Source organism: Scylla paramamosain, chromosome 11 (assembly GCF_035594125.1).
Source record: "Scylla paramamosain isolate STU-SP2022 chromosome 11, ASM3559412v1, whole genome shotgun sequence".
NCBI lineage: Eukaryota > Metazoa > Arthropoda > Malacostraca > Decapoda > Portunidae > Scylla > Scylla paramamosain.
The window spans coordinates 19,986,874-20,006,022 of record NC_087161.1 but is presented as its reverse complement, the minus strand read 5'-3'; the positions used below and the strand labels follow the sequence as shown (position 1 = coordinate 20,006,022).

General features: G+C 43.5%; 1 protein-coding gene across 2 annotated transcripts; it reads left to right on the top strand.

Annotated features, from left to right (window-relative positions):
• Positions 1 to 7,448: 7,448 nt before the first annotated feature.
• On the top strand, positions 7,449 to 14,104 carry LOC135105036 (uncharacterized). 2 transcript variants are annotated; one of them, XM_064012933.1, is made up of 5 exons: positions 7,449 to 10,379; positions 10,975 to 11,184; positions 11,548 to 11,744; positions 12,250 to 12,402; positions 12,607 to 14,104. In XM_064012933.1, the coding sequence occupies exons 1-5, from the start codon at positions 10,244 to 10,246 to the stop codon at positions 13,045 to 13,047; spliced, it is 1,137 nt and encodes a 378-aa protein (XP_063869003.1). In that variant the 5' UTR covers positions 7,449 to 10,243; the 3' UTR covers positions 13,048 to 14,104. The 2 variants fall into 2 exon arrangements, with proteins under 2 accessions (XP_063869003.1, XP_063869005.1); XM_064012935.1 differs by having other exon boundaries at positions 7,456 to 10,379; positions 12,262 to 12,402.
• The last annotated feature ends 5,045 nt before the right edge of the window (positions 14,105 to 19,149 follow it).

Genomic DNA, 19,149 nt, shown 5'->3' with positions numbered 1-19,149 from the left:
AGAGAAAAGAAAAGGAAGGGGGAGGGAAAGAGGATGAAACACAGGGAGAAGGGAAATTAATTTATCGGAGGAGAAGCAAGAGGAGGGAGGAGGAGAAGCTGGAGGTGGTGGTGGTGGAGGTAAAAGACGAGAGAGAGAGACCTTGGGGAATAGTGAGGAAGTTTGAAAGAAAACGGAAAAGGAAGGAGGAAGAAAATGGGGGGCGGCAAGGAAGCCCGAGGGAGAGTGGTGCTGCTGCTCGTAATGAACTGGCAGTGGAGGAAACAATGTGAGTGGCTGGCTGGCTCTCTCTCTCTCTCTCTCTCTCTCTCTCTCTCTCTCTCTCTCTCTCCATCTATCTATCTATCTCCCTTCTCCCATTCACATCTTCGTCTTTGCATCATTCATCTATTTGTCTTCGTCGTTTGTCCCCAGAACAGCAATCACTGGAAGACAAAAGTTAGGCCTAAGGCTCACACTGTTCTCCCTCACTGGACTTTCTTTTCCCTGCCAGTCTACTCTCTCTCTCTCTCTCTCTCTCTCTCTCTCTCTCTCTCTCTCTCTCTCTCTCTCTCTCTCTCTCTCTCTCTCTCTTCTCACCTGTGACTTTTTCTCTGCCACTCGCTCCATTCACTTTCTTTCCACATACGTACTTCTTCTTTTCCTCTCCCTCCACTCCTCCACCTCTCCTCCGCCTTATCCTCCTCCCACAGCCGTCCCTCCACCTCTTACCTCCCCATTGTTTCAACTCACCCGCCTGGGAAACGCTTTCTTGAAAAAAATAAATAAGAAAAAACTTGGCAGAGAGAAATGTGAATAAAGAAATACGCCAGAGCATAAAATATTACGGTATAAGAAATATGATAAATAAAAAAAAAACAAGTACCCGTGATAATTTAGTAGGAACATTGGGGAAAAATATTAATCTGTACGTGAAGGGTTTCCAAGATACAATACTACAGTAGGAAACGCTGAAGGCCCAGGAGGAGATGAGAGGACTTTCAGGGGATACGCTCTTAATATTACGCAGGTACTCGAGAATCACACAGAGAGGAGCAGTGAGGGAAACAGCTGGAGAGAAAACTTGTAGACAGCTGATTCTCTTGGCTGGGGATAGGAGAGCATGGTCACAATTCAGAGGCGCACTCAGAGACCCTATACCTGGCAATCACCGGACGGGAATTAAGTAAGTCACTCTAGAATTACAATCTTCCAGCAATCTCTATGTTCTGTAGGTGTCCACGGCGTCTGATATGTTGCACTGTTATCTACACGAGCTCCCGCAAAACACTCACTGGGAATAACGGAACACGTTCTCAAATAAGAAAAAATAAATAAAAAAGTAAAAAAAATAAGACAAAAAAAGTTTCCCACAATTAAGAGAATCGCGGCGGGAGAAGGAGCGAAAATGGTGCCACAATGCCTTAACTTTACCCATTCGCCGCTGCTTCACACGTCGCTCCTCAGTCATAAACCACACTGAGACATTTATTTTCTATTCTGCAGTTATCTCTGTTTACTGTATTGGTTAGTCATTGGAAAACCTGTCCTTCTAATCCCTCTTTCCCCCTTTATATGTTTTTGTAAAGACTGCAGTGCTTTTAGTGTTGTGAGCTGTTGCATGTCACAGTCTTCTTTTTTTCTCCTTTCGTCATTTCTTTAGAGTTAGTGGATGGAGCCATGTATACAAGTCTCCTCCAGTTGCTTCTGTCCCTTGCATCTTCGTCTGTGCCTCCCAGCCTTGTAGTTTTACCGTAATACCATCCCTCCATCTCACTTTCTGTCTTCCCCTCGATCTTCTTCCTTCATTTGGTTTTCTCCAGACATATCGCAGTGAAAAGGTCAACTACCTCACAGAGTAGTTAGTCTCCCCTTGCTGTATTATTCTATGTTTATTACTGTGTGTGTTATCTTGACATGGAGGAAATAATGGTAACGTCTTCTTATGTTCTGGTACGTACACGCAAGGTGGCCGTGTTGCTATTTCTTGGTGACGTGTTGTGTTCCGTGGAAATAAGAAAATTAAGGTGCATGAAGAGTTCTGGGAATCAACAGTCAACGGTGATGGTGGTGGTAGTGGTGGTGGTAGTGTCTGGTGGGGCTGGAAGTGTCCGCCTGATGGCAAGGGGGAAGGGGACGTGAGCAGCTTAGTGTCTGTTTGGGAGGGAAGGGAATGGAAGGGCGTGTATGGCCGGGTCTGGTGGATCTGGTGTTGTAGTGGAGTATTGGTATGGTGCTAAGAGGCTTGGTATAATGGTTGGTGGTAGTGGTGAGCGGGAAGAGGGTGCGGTGGGAAGAGAAGAATAGAATATTGTGGAGTGGACGGCGTGGGATGCAGCAGTGGGGGCTGTATAGGGAAAGACAGAAAACGGAATTTGTAGGTGGACGCAACAAAGTTCTGCAGCAACCAGGGGAATTGAGTATGTTGCCTCGGCGGAAACCACGTGACTCAGCACGTCATTTATTTCTGCACTTGTGACTCGCTACCTAGAACATAACACTCGAGCCTCCTCCCCAGAGCGTGACATTCAGGAGTGGCGGCACAAGACCGACACTCGCGAAACGGTCAGCGGTCACGCTACCTGGTGGTGAGCGTGAGAAGGTAAGGAACGGCTATCGAGACTCGTGGCACAACACCGAGCCAAGTGTGATGTATGCCCTGGCCACAGTCGAATCCTCAGTCCACGAAAAAAAAAAAAAAAATGAAGGAATGACAGCAGTTCGTGGCAATAAAAAGGGAGAAAACATTGAACTTCAGACCCTGTAAAAACTTTTTGTCAAACGTTCCACCTCTCCAACCGCTAACAGGATAGCCACTTTGGCAGCCAATCTAATGCACGCAATCGAAGTATTGTGTTATACCACAGACGCCTGTCTCTACCTGACAGAACTGCCTCCATCATACTCAAATGGACACCGCTCACCGCCAGCCCGTATGTTCTGCTGCAGGTGGTAGCACACGCGACGGATGTGCTGCTGTGGGCTTGTGTCGAAGTCGTAGCCTGATCACAGAACCATTCATATCAAGCAGCCCCGTGTAGCAATGAGTGGTTTCTTGACTGTAGCTGCTCGCCTCGCAGAATATCTCTGGAAGAGCGTGGCACACACGGTAGAAGCAGTGGCAGATTGGCATGTCAGGTGACTTTCAGCACATATCCCCTGAGCACATGAAGTATTCTTGTGTTGCGTCACCCTCAGGACCACCGCCCAGCTAGCCCGCCTGTCTGGACCTGTCTAGACTGTAATGCTACTTTTTTTTTTTCCTCTTTACGAGAAGAGGACGACCATCGGCGTGTTGAATGGTTTCCAGCCACTGCGACACGAGAATGTGTCCAGTGCCAGTGCCATGCCCCGCAACACTGCCCTCGACTTCCAGGAGAGAGAGAGAGAGAGAGAGAGAGAGAGAGAGAGAGAGAGAGAGAGAGAGAGAGAGAGAGAGAGAGGGTGGGAGAGATAGACAGAAAGACGAAAGCAGCGAGGTGGAACTCGGCTCTCCTGAAGTAAGTGAGCCGTATCTCGCCTGCACCTCCACCACGACTATACCACCACCATCACCACCACCAACACTATACCGCCACCATCACCACCACCAACACTAACTATACCGCCACCATCACCACCACCAACACTATACCGCCACCACCACCACCACCACCACCACTACACCGCTACCACCGACACTATACCACCCTCCACCACCAATAACAACACTATACCAGCACCACCACCACCATCACCACTATACCGCCAGACTATAGCGCCACCGCCAATAATAACACCATACCGCCACCACCATCACCACTATACAGCCACCACCACCAACAATACTATACCACAACCACCACCACCAACAGCAACAAAAAACACCACCTCCTTCACCAACACCACCATCATCACTACTGCCACCACCACCAATACTGGCACCATTACTGCCAACAATACCCTTGTCACCACCACGAACATCACCACCATTACCGCCATCACTATCCCTACGAAAAATAAAAATAAATGAAAGGCAGAGAAGAAGAGAAGTCACTGTAATATTCATTAAGAACCTTTGATGAATAATTCAGTCTCTCCACAGTAGTGTTGTCAATCACGTGTGTACAGGGACAAGGGGCAGTCAGGTGAGACACGGTACTCCAAAGAGCTGCCCACGCCCACACCCGCCACCCTCCATCCTTCCATCCATCTCCATTTCATCAAACATTCCCTGAGACGGAAAGAAAAGCATAGGCCCAAGAGCAGGTATAGTAAGAACATAAGAAAATAAGGGAAGCTGCAAGAAGTCATCAGGTCTCCACGTTGCAGTCCCTGTAATGAAACATACCTATTTCCACCCATCAGTAGTAGTAGTAGTAGTAGTAGTAGTAGTAGTAGTAGTAGTAGTAGTAGTAGTAGCAGTAGTAGTTATAGTAGTAGGATTATCTGTTGTTGTTGTTGTTGATGAAGTAGTAGTAGTAGTAGTAGTAGTAGTAGTAGTAGTAGTAGTAGTAGTAGTAGTAGTAGTAGTAGTAGTAGTAGCAGTAGTTATAGTAGTAATAATAACAACAGCAACAACTACTACTACTACTACTACTACTACTACTACTACTATTACTACTACTACTACTACTACAATAATCCTTTTTTCACGAAGTAGCGCGTCACTTTCCCACGTGAATGAACCCAAACCCTCACTAAGCACGAACACATAACAATTACATCACCCTGGGGGAAACAAACCTAAACTTAACACAAACACTCCCGTTATCCGTCCCCTCTCTCCCTCCCTTTTTTACTTCCTGCCATCTTCATCTCCTCACTCTCCCACCATCCTTTCTCACTCTTTCTGTTCCCTCTCTTCTTTCCCTTCCAGATCTTCTCTTCCCCCTATCCGGTTTCTCAAGTATCTCTTATTATTTCTTTTTTTCTCTCTCTTTCTTCATATTTCCTCTTTTTTTTTGTTTCTTTTAATCTTGTCACTCGCCTGCTCCTCTCTTTCTCTCTCTCTCTCTCTCTCTCTCTCTCTCTCTCTCTCTCTCTCTCTCTCTCTCTCTCTCTCTCTCTCTCTCTCTCTCTCTCTCATCCTATTCCCCTTTTTATATCTTGTGCTCCTCATCTTGTCGTTCCTTCAGTCCTTTACGTCTCTCTTTCCATCCTCCCCCTCCGTCTCTCCCTCTACTCTCCCTCACCTCACCTCTCACCTTCTCTTCCGCCGTCTTTTTCCTCATCCTCCTTTCCTCCCGCCCGCCTCCCCCTCTTTCCCTTCCCTCCCTCCTGTCATTCTCCTCTGGACGTTACACGGTGAAATGTGGACCTGAAATATGCTTGTGTGCAGAGAGAGAGAGAGAGAGAGAGAGAGAGAGAGAGAGAGAGAGAGAGAGAAAGAAAGAGAGAGAGAGAGAGAGAGAAACAGAGGGTAGGGAAGGAGGGAGGGAGCGGGGGATAGCGACGAACCAAGTACAAAACATCATAAATCTCAGCTTCAAAAGGGTAAGTCAGTAGTTTTGTTCCTTTGCTATTTCATTAGCCACCACCACCACCACCAGCACCACCACTAGACCTGCTCCCCTCAGTCCAGCCTCGAGATAATAATAATAATAATAATAATAATAATAATAATAATAATAATAATAATAATAATAATAACTTCTACAAATACATCTATGTGTGAGTGTAAATAGTACCTAATGTTAACTGATTAATTTCCTTCCTCCAGTTCGTATCTTCCCGTCAGATAAGGCAAATTTCGTTATCACCTATAATCACATGTGATTTACCTAAACATTCTCTCTCTCTCTCTCTCTCTCTCTCTCTCTCTCTCTCTCTCTCTCTCTCTCTCTCTCTCATTATTATCATTGTCATCGTATCCCCAGGAGCAGCAGCAGCAGCAGCAGCAGCAGCAGTAGTAGTAGTAGTAGTAGTAGTAGTAGTAGTAGTAGTAGTAGTGTAATTGTCTCTACTCTAATTACTGTTTATTTCCTCATATTCCTTTTTTTTTTTTTTTTTTATTTCTGTTCAGTGACGTAGAAAGTAAGGTTTGGTGGATGAAAGTTTCTGACATGGGAAAGCGGGAGCCGTGCAAGGCGGTGCCACAATTTTCGTTCACGCCAGCCAAGGACACGCACGCCAGAAACGACCTCACCTCAGCGACAAACACAACAATTCAATTGGGAAAACACGTCAAGAACTGAAATACCGCATGGCGAGATACTAATCCGTTCGCTCAGAGAAAAATGTGATTACTGGCACAGACATTCCCCAGCGCCGCGTCCGAAACTGAACGAAAACTCGCGAAAGTCAGCGTACTTAACATCCCACCCTTTGCTTGAGTAATGAAAATGGAGTTTTGAGTTGTCTTTCGTGTCTCCCTCTATGCTGGGCTAGTAGGTGTTCGTTTCCGTATGTTTTCGTCTCGTGGTTGGCCAGAGTTGAGGTAAAGTTGAAGGAGGAACTAGTTTTCGTCATGTTGAGCGAGCGCCGCGGAACATGGCGGGAGAGAATCGATAGCAGCCGACCATAACTCGCTCCGGCTGAACCCAGTCTTCTGAACACGACCCGCGGCTGCTGAATGATCCAAGTGGAAAGTATTAATAAATCCTTACCCTCTGGCCGTGTGTTTCATCTTTATTTTTGGCTTTTTTATTTTCCCGTAAAATTAGTCGCGGCTCGTTCAGTCGTGTGTGGTGTTTTATGGAGTGTTCCCGCCCGTCCTGAAGCGATGCAGTGCGGTATATATCGTGAAATATTAGTAAACTTTAAACCATTAAGCAACTTTAGAGCAGGAATGAAGCAAGAAATACGGAAGCCAACTCCTCTGCTGATTATCATTACTACTCGACAAATATTTGGGGCGAAAAATTGTGAAACGATTAAATTACAAGTGCATCGATGTTTATCACAAATTCATGGCAGTTTCTTTATGTTTCGTTATGGCATCCCCAAACGCCAGCCTGCCGCGCCCTTCCCAAGCTTCGGGGTGAATGTTACGAGGCTAAAAAGGTGCCATATATTTCTCAAGCAGACGTAAATGACGCCTTCGTGAGACTAAATCCACAAGGTTGCGATCGCCGGACGAGCCTTTCAGGGAAGTGAAGTGGGCCGAGTGAAAAGATAAGGCAACGCTGACACGAAACATTCTCAAAAGCGAGAGTTCGTCGATACCTTGGTTTTATAATATTTCGCTTTCTTCCCATTGTTTCAACTTGGTCTTATTGTGTCGTAGGCTTCTTCTGAGCAGCGACCGTCACCCGCCGTCCAGCACCTACCACCTCAACACACACCAAGCACTGCTTAAACTTTCCTAGTCGGGACCCATTGCCATGACCAGATCAGCGACCCTTTAAACCCGGCGAATGAATGAAAAAATTGCAAAAATCACCGCCTGTTGGATATTTATTTTTATTTCCGCAAACCAAAGCTAGCAACGAAAACTTTTGGAAACTGTAGATTCAGAACTGGCACTAGTATAGTTTCTACAATATTTCGCTTGTTTTTCCCCACACTACGGGTCTTATTGCTCACACGTCCTCCCTTTAAGAGACAGCAGGTATTACTTGTGCCCAAGTATTGTGGGAGGTATGACATGGGCGTGTGTGTGTGTGGCCAGGTAATGTATAGAGAAAGAAGGAAGGGCACAGGAGAGCAAGAGGATGGCACCGTTTTCCCCTGCCTCCAAAAGTAACGGTACAGCCCGGATGAAAATGATGGTTGCTGCTCCTGCTCTTTCCAACAGTCAAGGGTGGGTGAACGTTCCCAGCGACTGCACCACGTATAAACTTTTCTGAATGCATAGTACAATTTCTGCGTCTCATCAGTTTCACGTTAGAGTCGACTCCGTGAGTGTGTGTGGGCGATATTTTTTTAATGAAGGCTTTCCACGGTTGCCTGTTCTCGTGTATGTGTGTGCGATCAATTCGTACGTTTGATCAGTTAGTTTATTATTTAAAGTCTCAGTCGTTGGCTTCTGGGAGCTCCTTGCACTTTTATCAACGCAAATCCCAGTGCCTAGTCATCCCAACTCCCCTCGCTCGCTCGCTCACACACGTATAAATCTGTCTCCTCCCGTCCCTGTGTCACTCCCTAGCGCTCTGTTTCAATACATTTCCACCCGAGCCAGACGAGACAAAAAAGAAAGAGAAAGAAAAAGCGAAACTGTGAGCAGTGGACGCACGAAATACTGTTAGTCTTCCACCTGTTGTGTGAGGGGCTAGGCGGACGGCGGTGGGCGCGAGGAGGGCGAGATAGAAGGCCGATCAGGGCACTTCCTTGCATCAGCTGCCCTTACAAGTAGTTCAAGACCGTGCCAAGTGGCTGGTGGTGCGGGACAGTGGTGGAGAAAGAGGGAGAGAGAAGAGGAGAAGGGCGAGGGCACCAGATAACATATGTGGGGATGCCCGACCCATTCATTCACTAACCCATCCATCTTCCCTCATCACACTCCCTACAGCCTCCGCCCACCCTGCAGAACACTTGTTGCACGCCACATGTGTACGTGTATTTGTGTGCGTGTGTGTGCGTGTGCGTCTGTGTACTTTTTTTTTTCAACAAGAGTTCGACCACGATGAACGCCTTCCTGAAAGCACCGTTCAGGGGAGAGGGGAGCTGTGCCTGTCTGGTGCCTGGCTGGGGGTCCTGCCTGCGACCGAGAGGGAAAAGCACCAGACGAAAACGAATGATAATTTTGCTGCGTGGAGTGAAAGCAGCCAGTTGCACCTGTCTCGCCCACACACGCCACCCTTCCCCAGTCGTACCTGAGCTGAGCAGGTGTACAAGCGTGTCTCCCCCTCTCTGCTCCTGCTCATGTCCTCTCCTCCATCCACCGCTACCGCTGCTCGCGTCATGGCCAGTGAACAAGACAACCGAACATACGTGTTTACATCCAGAAAAAGAGAAAGAAAAAGGAGGATGAACGAAAAAGAAGGGGAAAATTATGGTGGTGTATTTACAGTGCAATTTAGATTGATTGGATAGTGCAGGGAGAGAAAAAAAAAGTATTGAGACAAGGATTATTTCTGTTTTTACGTGATTGCTGGAAAAGGCTGCAGCCAACTGTGCAGAAAATAAATCTCGCGAAGATGTAAAAAGAAAAAAAATACAAAAGGAATATACTCTCATCAGATAAAAGATAAACTGACCGGCCACGAAAGATAGCGGACGATGGAGAAGATTGGAAGATGGGCGAGGAGAATCTGCGGGAGAAAGTGGAGGTCATGATTACGAGACGCGGAGAGAGAGAGAGAGAGAGAGAGAGAGAGAGAGAGAGAGAGAGAGAGAGAGAGAGAGAGAGAGAGAGAGAGAGAGAGAGAGGAATGAAGAAAAACGCAATCTTGGCACGGAGAGATTAAAAAAAAAAAACGTCATGCAATAAACCTAATTAAAGGAATATACAAAGATTAAATATGTTAAGTCACAAATGTGTGAACAGAGTACCGACAAAAGGAGAAGGGGAAAAGTAATGAAAAACTCGCAATAATAACGAAGAATAGCATAAAGGGAAAGAAAATTATACTTCATTCTCCATCCCCACTGCCCCCAGCATCCGTGACGAGACTGCAGATTAAAGATAAAGATAGACACAAAGAAAAGAATGAGGAGGAGGAAGAGAAGAAAAGAGGAATGTACTCGCGCCTTCCCCTCTCATGTGCCCACTCAAACATGAAAAACAGGCATGAAAAAACAGGCATTAGAATACGGCTAGAAAGTGAAAGATAAGAAAAGAACGGAAAAAGAAAGAGAGAAAAAAAAAAAAACGCTCGCATGTCGCCATAGGACCCCACTGTCATCTGCTTATATTCCTTCAAACTTCCCAAGATAAAGAAAAGGAATAAGACTACAACTGAAAAGAATGAAAAGAATAAAAAGAGGAAGGAAAAGCACTACTTATGTAACCCTCCTGCCCAACCTCACCAAGACCCACTCAGATTTACCAAAATGAAGAAATAAAAAAAAAAAAAAAAGAGAGAGACAGGAGCCGAAAGGAAGTATAGGGAGGAGGAAGAGAGGACCGAGAAACACAATGTTGCCCTTCCTCCCGCCCACCCCCATCTCCAGCTATTCAAAGTTGGCGGGTGTTCCCATACGAGGCTGAGGCCGTGACGTCAGGCCGCAGTCAAAACATTAAAGATGGCGAACCTGGCGAGTGGTGGAGTGTACCAGCAAATGGTGGTGCCCGCGCCCTACCACTTCCACCAGCCACAGCCACAGCCCATGCCCACCGTGACGCAGGAACCTGAGCCCAAGAAGGAACCCAAGAAGCGTAAAAAACCAGCAGAGAAGGCAAATGGCGAGAAGAAGAAGCCGCGTATCATTGGGCAGACCGCTTATATGGCTGGGCTCAGACTGGAGCTGGGATCAGGAGACGGCGGGGAATGCTCCAGGTGTAACAAGAAAAAGTGTTTCAAGCATGCAGACGGCAAGTAAGTGTGCGGGTGTGGGCGCGGGCGTGAGCGGGGGGCGGGTCGCGGAGGCTGCTGGCGTGGGCTTCTCGCTCATCTCGCTGGGATGCTCTCCTCGCCCCCTCATCTCATGCCTCTGTTACCTAGCTAGTGATATGTTCTGTGGCCTACCTGTCAGTTTCTATTGATATTTTTGTCAGGAAATGTGTGCAAGTTAGGTGGTTTCAAAGTTTTGTTGGTGTGTACACTGTTGTCCTGAACATTGGTGGCCTTTTAGTGATGTACAATGGCAGGAGTTTGGGACGCATCGCTTGTCTGTCTTGTGTGGTATTCATTGTTTCAGTATGTAATAATGACGGCCTCAGAACTATCTGTATTTATATATTGCTATTAGTGGCACGGGATGTCTATAATAATTTTATGATGCAAGGATCTATTCTTTGGTTATTATTTGTGACATAAGTCTTCTGTTGAATGATATGACATGATGATCGGGTTTAAACATTCAAAAAAGCAGTGTGAGCTGTGATGTAGGTTATGTGGTCAGAAGACAGGCAGGGGTATCATACCAGCTTTGTCACTCTACAGTTTTCTACACACAACCTCTCTCATACAGAAACAAAAACCAACTCTCCCAAAAAGACTCCAGAGGACACAGTGCTACAGATGAAGAAGCACATGCTCAAGCTGCTGTCCATGCATGACTACACAGTGTTCTGCAAGACTGACCAGAAAAACGGACAGGTGGATGTTGATATTTCCAAGATGCACCGTTCCTACCTGGAAGAACACGAACCTCAGGCCTTTGAGCCACCCCCTTCCAATGGTTAGTGCCTCTCCCACCTTACCAATTCAAGCTTAGGGTCAATTCAAATATCAGAATATTGGCCTCAGGGTCACCTTACTAAGGGTATCACCAAAAAGGCTTGTATTGGCACATCCATTATGTCTTTAGCAAATAGTTATCCTCAAAAGCACTAATGCAGTTACTACTAACAATTCAAGATGGCTGAGGCAAGGTATCATCATGCTTACATTCATGCTCTCAGTCAAAGTTATAAGTATTCCCTCAGATCTTAGTCTCATAGGGTCTATGAATAAATGTATATGCATTATAGAGTATTTTTTTTAAAATTAATTAATTTATTTTTATTTATTTATTTTTTATTTATTTATTTTTTTCCCCCAGATCCAAATAGAGAATACAAACCTAAAGTCAAGCAGTGGCTGTACAGAAAAATATACTTAGATGAGTTCAAGAGCTTTGAGTATGCAGAATGTAAGCGTAAGATTGGTGACCTTAGACGAAGCATAGACAGTGTGATGATGCAAAAGAAAAAGAAAGCACCCAAGCCCAAGCCTCCTGCCCCTTCTCCACAGCACCAGGTCAGTTCACCACCAGAAAGAGCCTCTTCCCAACACCCTCACATTCTCTCTCTCTCTCTCTCTCTCTCTCTCTCTCTCTCTCTCTCTCTCTCTCTCTCTCTCTCTCTCTCTCTCTCTCTCTCTCTCTCTCTCTCTCTCTCTCTCTCTCTCTCTCTCTCTCTCTCTCTCTCTCTCTCTCTCTCTCTCTCTCTCTCTCTCTCTCTCTCTCTCTGTTCAGTGAAGCAGGTAGGGGGAGACTGAAGATGTACAATACCTAGAGTGAGAGCTTTAATTTTCATGTCAGGAAAGAGAGGTCACATTAAATTCTGGAGAGAAAAAAAAAAATTAAGTGTTGCCTCTTGCATAAGTAGATCTTTGGCAAAAAATCTTGTCCAACCAAGGCTTTCTAGCTGACTTTCTGCAGGTTCTGAATAGTAATCCATTCCACAGGGCTTATATTTTCTAAGCATCCTTTCCACATGTGATCCTGCAACTCTTTTAGTGTGCTACTGGTATATCCTACCAGGTGATGCCGCAGGACTACAGCATGAATAGCCATAGCCCCAACACTCCCGGACCCACTGACATGAGCAGAACAGCCATGCCAGTTCCTCCAGGTACCATCATTGCCACCACCCCTCACACCCCAGCTAGCAGCACAGCCACAGGAGGCTATCAGGTGAGGCTGAGACTTATACACACTTTGTTACATGCACCTAGTGGTGGCTGCTTTTGATGGGATTGTGCATGTAATGAAAAGTTACTTTTTGTGGTGCCAGACATAATTTCTGCCATTGGTATTGTTGCTTCCCTTGTATTTGATTGTAATAATGTTTGTAGGTTAGGATTGGAATGTTTACAGAAATTTTTACTACTGTTGCAGCCTAACTTAATGAACCTTGGTGTGGAGACTACCACCACTCCTGTGTCCTCCATGGCTGCTATGGGAGCCACCTCCACATTGCACAACTCCCTTGCCACCTATATGACTCAGCAGGTGCAGCCCAACTTGCTATTTGGTCTGGGGCAGCAGCAGCAGCCACCCCCTGCACAGCAGCAGCCTCTTAACCTTCAGACCTCCCATCAAGGTCAGCCCACCATGCAAGCTCCCCCCCACCAGGCCCCAGGTAGTGCAGCACCCCCAACAGCAGCACCTCCTTTACCCCTCAACCTTCACAATCCATACTATGTGTCACTTGGACCCATGCTCCCCTTGCCCATGTCCACACCACAACATAATCACCAGCAGCAGTTTCAGCAGAACATGTTGCAGCAACAGCAGGGTATTCCCGGAGGTTTTAACCAGCACACCATGTATCAGTGAGGCAGGGCGGTCCCTGGCCCCACCCACTACCACCCGTCCCCTGTGCCAGCACAACACCAGAACCAGTATTGTCCACACTCGCGCTACCAGCACTCCTGGTCCACTTCAGGTCCTGTCGCACCCACCAACACAGTGGCTCCGGCAAGACAGGTCAGCTTCCCCCCAGCCTATGCCTCCTCTCAGTCCCACCAGTGTTACATCCCCAACTCCGTGCCTCAGGTGGCATCCTCCCAAAACTTTACCTATGTACCATCCTCAGAGCAGGGCACCTCCCTCCCTCAGCCAGTCTATCAGAATGTAAGCAGTAACAACTCCCCTCAGGCTAACTGCACCTCAGATAATCAAAAGGTGTCCCTTGCCTCTGCCACACTTCCTTCTTCCCTGGGTATCCCAGGTCCCTCAGGAAACTTCTCAAAGCCTGAGCCTCCACTTCCTGCCCCACAGCAAACCATAATTGTTGTGCCAACTTCAGTGGCTCTACAGAATAACTATATCATCAAGAACCTCCAGTCCACCCCACAGCCTTCTATCTCCCATGGCTTTGTGTCCCCACAAGTAGTGGTGGACAAAAGCCCCCCAGCCCCTTCTCCCCTCACTACCCAGGCTGGAACTGACCCAAAGGGTAAAATAATCTACTTACCCTCATAGTAAAATACATAGTACACATAACTAGACCAACGTTCAGGTACATAACAGTACAGTATGCAGTATTCTCCAATAGTAGGTGTATACTCATGTATTTTATTACGTAAAAAGTAAGTAATAACACTCTTTAATGAGTGCGGTGTGTGGTACAGAGGACAGTGGCTGAACATTTTTTCATCCCATCAGTTTTGTGGGACTAAGGGGCCGACGTATATTAACCTTCTCACATAGTTCCCAGTCAGTGCTTGTGCAGCAACAGCAACAGATGACAAGGCATGAGACTACTTTGTCCTGTCAGGCTTTGTCAGACAAGGACCATGAAACACCACAAGCCTTATGGGCTGACTGTCATATTTTTCAGCTATTGTAAATAATATTGAAAATAATTACATATGTTATAGTTGACAAGTTCCTGGCTATTTTTTTTTCCTCAGTATATCATTTTGCAAGATATATTGAATTACTATGAGTGGCCAATTTAGTAAGCTAATGGGTATATTAACTGGCTGATATTAAAAGAAGTACAGTATATTGTTAAATGAAGACACTGTTTGGGCTTCCTACAACAGGACCTTCAAAGTCTAGTTTCTGATGTGGGAGTGTACTTCAGATGTGGTGAGAGAACACACATGTCCATATATCTGTGATCAACCCCGTTTTTTCCCCCCTTCTTCCTCATAGAGTGTATTGGATTAGACGTCTTTCTGTTCAGAAAGTTAATTCCATAATTGTGATTTTACAAGACTATGCATAATACTATTTACTTCTTTTCCTTATATTATTAATGGATTTTATGTACATTATTATTTTTATTATTATTTTTATTATTATTATATTATTATTATTATTATTATCTTACATTTCTTTATTAGAAATATACAATTTGGAAGAGTAGAAGTTTTAGCCAATGCTTGATATCATTGGATATATTTGTGTTTGCACTGAGCGTGTGATGAGCACGGTGTGAGATACTTGATATGCCCTGGTTAGTGGGACTATATACTTCCTCCTTAACTGGTTTATTGTACATATATACTTATATTCAGAATATAAAGCTCTTAAATGAAATCTGTAATATAACACATTTCTAAAACAAGCTCTCTTACCGGTACATATAAGAGTTTTGATAAGGGCATAGAAATATATTTTTATCATGGTTGTAACATAAAAACTTAGGAGCATCCCTCTCTAGTTGACTCTTGAACCAAAATTTGCATCTATAACTAAAGTTTCATTAAATTGCATAATTATTTTCTATTTTATCCAACATACTTAAGCCCATTGGGTATGGAGCAAGACACTGCACACTTCCCAGTCTCATTGCTGCTACATGGGGTTTTTCTTCAACCACCAATCTTGTACCTCATTCCTGGGCATTGTTGTGTACTCATGTATGTGAGGGTACTACTGCAATACACACACACACACACACACACACACACACACACACACACACACACACACACACACACACAAATATTTTATATATATATATATATATACATATATATATATATATATATATATATATATATATATATATATATATATATATATATATATATATATATATATATATATATATATATATATATATATATATATATATATATATATATATATATATATATAATATTTTTTGTTTACACACACACACACACACACACACACACACACACACACACACACACACACACACACACACACACATGGTACCATTCATGTATGAGAGTGCAGGTACAACACACACAAGGTGCCATTCACGTGGGAGAGGGGTGCAGCTATGGTTATACACACATAATACATGTGGTGCCATTCATGATGTGTGGCAGTTTTGTTGTAGCTTTCTTCAATGAGAAGCAGCATCTTATTTATGCTTATATGTTTTATATTAGGGCATTATTGCTGTCACAATTTACTTTAAACCCCGAGTGTCAAGCATTAGAGTTCTGTATGAATGAAGTGCGGCCTATTTCACTAAAATCATTCATCTTTGGCATATGTTTTCCGAGTATACATTGCTGTACCTGCATCATGGCAAGTACAACAGCTTCTGTTACTATACAATTTCATGATATTTTTATTCAAAATTTAATAAATTATAGTATACATATGATTTAAAAAGTACTACTTAGACATGAAATGAGAGTTATGAGTTATAGCAGAACATTTTGATATGCTTAGGCAGCCTATCATACTATATGAGTATTTTGGATACATTAGGTAGGTACTTTTTGAAGCACAAGGGTCACTTATACACATTATTCATAACATCTTCAGAGCTCGAGGTCAGTGGGGCCAAGACTACTTAGGTTTTTGTTAGCAATCCAGTGAATATTTGTATATTTTTAGTTTGTATGCATATAGATGAGCAGAGAGATTAAAAGGATGTAGGCCCTGTACTGTTCATTGTGTGTGTGTGTGTGTGTGTGCATACATATGTAATTATGATACATCTTGGAATCTGAGAAATGTCATACTTTAAAAGTATTGTATTTGGCTGAGAGTCCCATGATGTGTTTGTGTGTGTGTGTGTGTGTGTGTGTGTGTGTGTGTGTGTGTGTGTGTGTGTGTGTGTGTGTGTGTCTGTGTGTTAAATTTGCAAGGAGTCAATCATATACTAATGAAAATTTATTTTTATATCTTGCCATACTTACCATTTCTTGTCTTTTAAAGCAAACACACACACACACACACACACACACACACACACACACACACACACACACACACACACACACACACACACACACACACACACACACACACAAAGCACAAAGACAGAATTGCTAGCCTCCCACTCCTGCTGGGATGTATATCCTGTACCTACTCACTGCTCGGTGAACAGGGGCTACAGCATGAAAGGAGGCATACCTTCTCTCTCTCTCCACCTAGACTGGGATTCAAACACAAGACCTCCTAGATGTGGGTAGAGTGCACTAATCCCTACACTGTTTATAACATCACTTTATTTTATTTATTTATTTTTATTTATTTTTTTATTTTTTTTATTTTTTTATTTATTTATTTTTTTTACAGTATATTTACTTTTTTGTACAATACTTATGAAATTTTATGTGTATAATTTAGTGTTGTTAAACTTTTCTCTCATATTTTGTATAGATAATACTTGCTTTTGGGTTCATCCTGAAAATTCTTTGCCAGAGTGTGTGTGTGTGTGTGTGTGTGTGTGTGTGTGTGTGTGTGTGTGTGTGTGTGTGTGTGTGTGTGTGTGTCCATGCGTGCGTGCGTGCGTGCGTGTTGCAATCTTTTTTTGTGAACTTGGATGTGCCAAATGTATAGAGACAAATGCATCCTCTTCTTATGAAGGTTTAGCATGCAACATAAATTCCTATTTCTAATTTGCCCCTCCAGAAACAGGTGCACTGTTAAACACTTAGTAGTCTAGACAGACTGTTAAGCTACATGACTGTAGACAGTTATTCATTGGTAGCTATTATCTATTGGTTTGTAATTATGGATCATAAGAGATTACCAATGCAGGTTGTATAAAGTCCAAATGTAGTGTGTGGTTGGCCTTAGTTGTTGCTGGCTCTGAGATTGTGACACACATGGTTTGTGAAAGAATACATCATCATTATAGTTTTTAAAGGCTGTGCCTTGCCTTCTTGAGTCAGTCAACCTGTGTCACCTAATGACAACTTGCTGGGCATCATGATTATGTGCAGCTTGTGCATCATGCCCCATGTTTTGTATCCTTCTCAGGTCTTTATCTCATGTATGGTTTATGGTGCATTGCATTACGCAGTCAGGTGTAGGCTCTGTCTGTTGTTGTCTCTTTAGGATGACTGAATGATGCAATAGTGAAAGGTGCAACTCCTGACCAGCCAATTACATTTTTTTTATCTCTGCTGAGAATTGTTTGGTGGGAGAGGGAATGACTAACTGCAAAAAGGCAACATAACCTTCTTTGTCCACCTGTAGCAAAATTTTATCTCATTCCTTTTCTTTCCAAATTGAATTAATCATCTAAATTTTTATACAATACAGCACATTTTCTTAGTGTGATATTATGCTTTCAACACCAAGTTATCTTAATATGCGTTCATTGACAATCATTGTGGTGAGGGAAAATATGCAGGTTTTGTGGGAAAATTGAATGCAAAATTTGTTACTATTACTTCAACTTTAAGGCTTTGTGATGATGAAGGTTGCTGAAAGAAGAATGTTGAATTAACACAGGAAGTTCTGATGACAGTGTGTACCTTGATCTTCTGTTTATATTTAGGGGCAAAATTCACCTGAACCTATATTTAGCTCATTTCCAAAATATAATGTCCTCATATCTCAAACATATTAGCAGTAAAACTCAGTGAGAAAAATAACCTTTCATCACAACTGAGCCATGTACAGGTTGCCCATCACCAATCTGGCATCAATGGAACCTGTAGAGTGCCAAATTACAGAGAAGTTAGGTTAGAATACACTTAACCAAATGGTTTTAACCACCTCATCCTACCTTTAAAATACTCTGTGAATTGGTACAAGTTGATTAATAATTGGGGCTGTACTGATACTATTTTTCTGCTGATACTGATAATGATACTGATACTGATACTGATATGTATTTCATTTCTGGTAGATACTGATGGTATTAGTACAGCCAGTTCTATTAGCAAAGAAACTGGGCAATTTTTCTTTCTTTTTCTTCATCATAAACTATTCAAGAGCCAGTGCTGTATAATTGCACAGACACTACTGTTGAGATTTTTTCAGTTCAATCCTATCTTTTTATGTATAATTTACAATCTTTGCACTTTACACAATGCAAAGTATTTCCTTTATTCTCTGAAGTCTTGGCTGGAGCTAAAACTGAGCAGGTTTATTAATAAATGGAGAAAAACAAACTGGAATGGCTTCCCTGTGTTTGCAAGTGATGCCAGCTGATAATACAGCAAGTACAATAGCACCAAAAAAACAGTAGCAGCGGCAAGTTGCTGCAGCGACCTGGGAAATTTGAAATGACACAAGCCAAAAATTATGCTGGATTAGTGATGGGCAATGTATATTATTTGAAATAAAAATTGAAGGCCAACACTGATGCAGACCACATTTCTGACTAACAGCTGCAAAATGAGCAACTCAGAGCACACTACTGGATGTGATTGAATATTTGGTTTGTGAATCACTGTATTTGTGTTTGGTTTTATTCTCACTGAGCCTGGTGCAGTCCCATACCAGCACATGGCATCTTGGTTATGGGATCCTACAGCATGAAAGGAGACAAAGCTCAAATTTATCTCTGTCTGCCCTGGGATTCGAACCTGGGTCCTCACGGGTGTACGCTTCGTGCATCCTCCCATGTACTATTGAGTTGCTGTACATACATAGCTATGAGTAAGAGGACAGTTACTCAAAGGCAGTGCAGTAGATCCATCTTGTGCATGACTTTTGACAGTAAGCAAAATACTGACTCATATTTAAAACCAATTATGT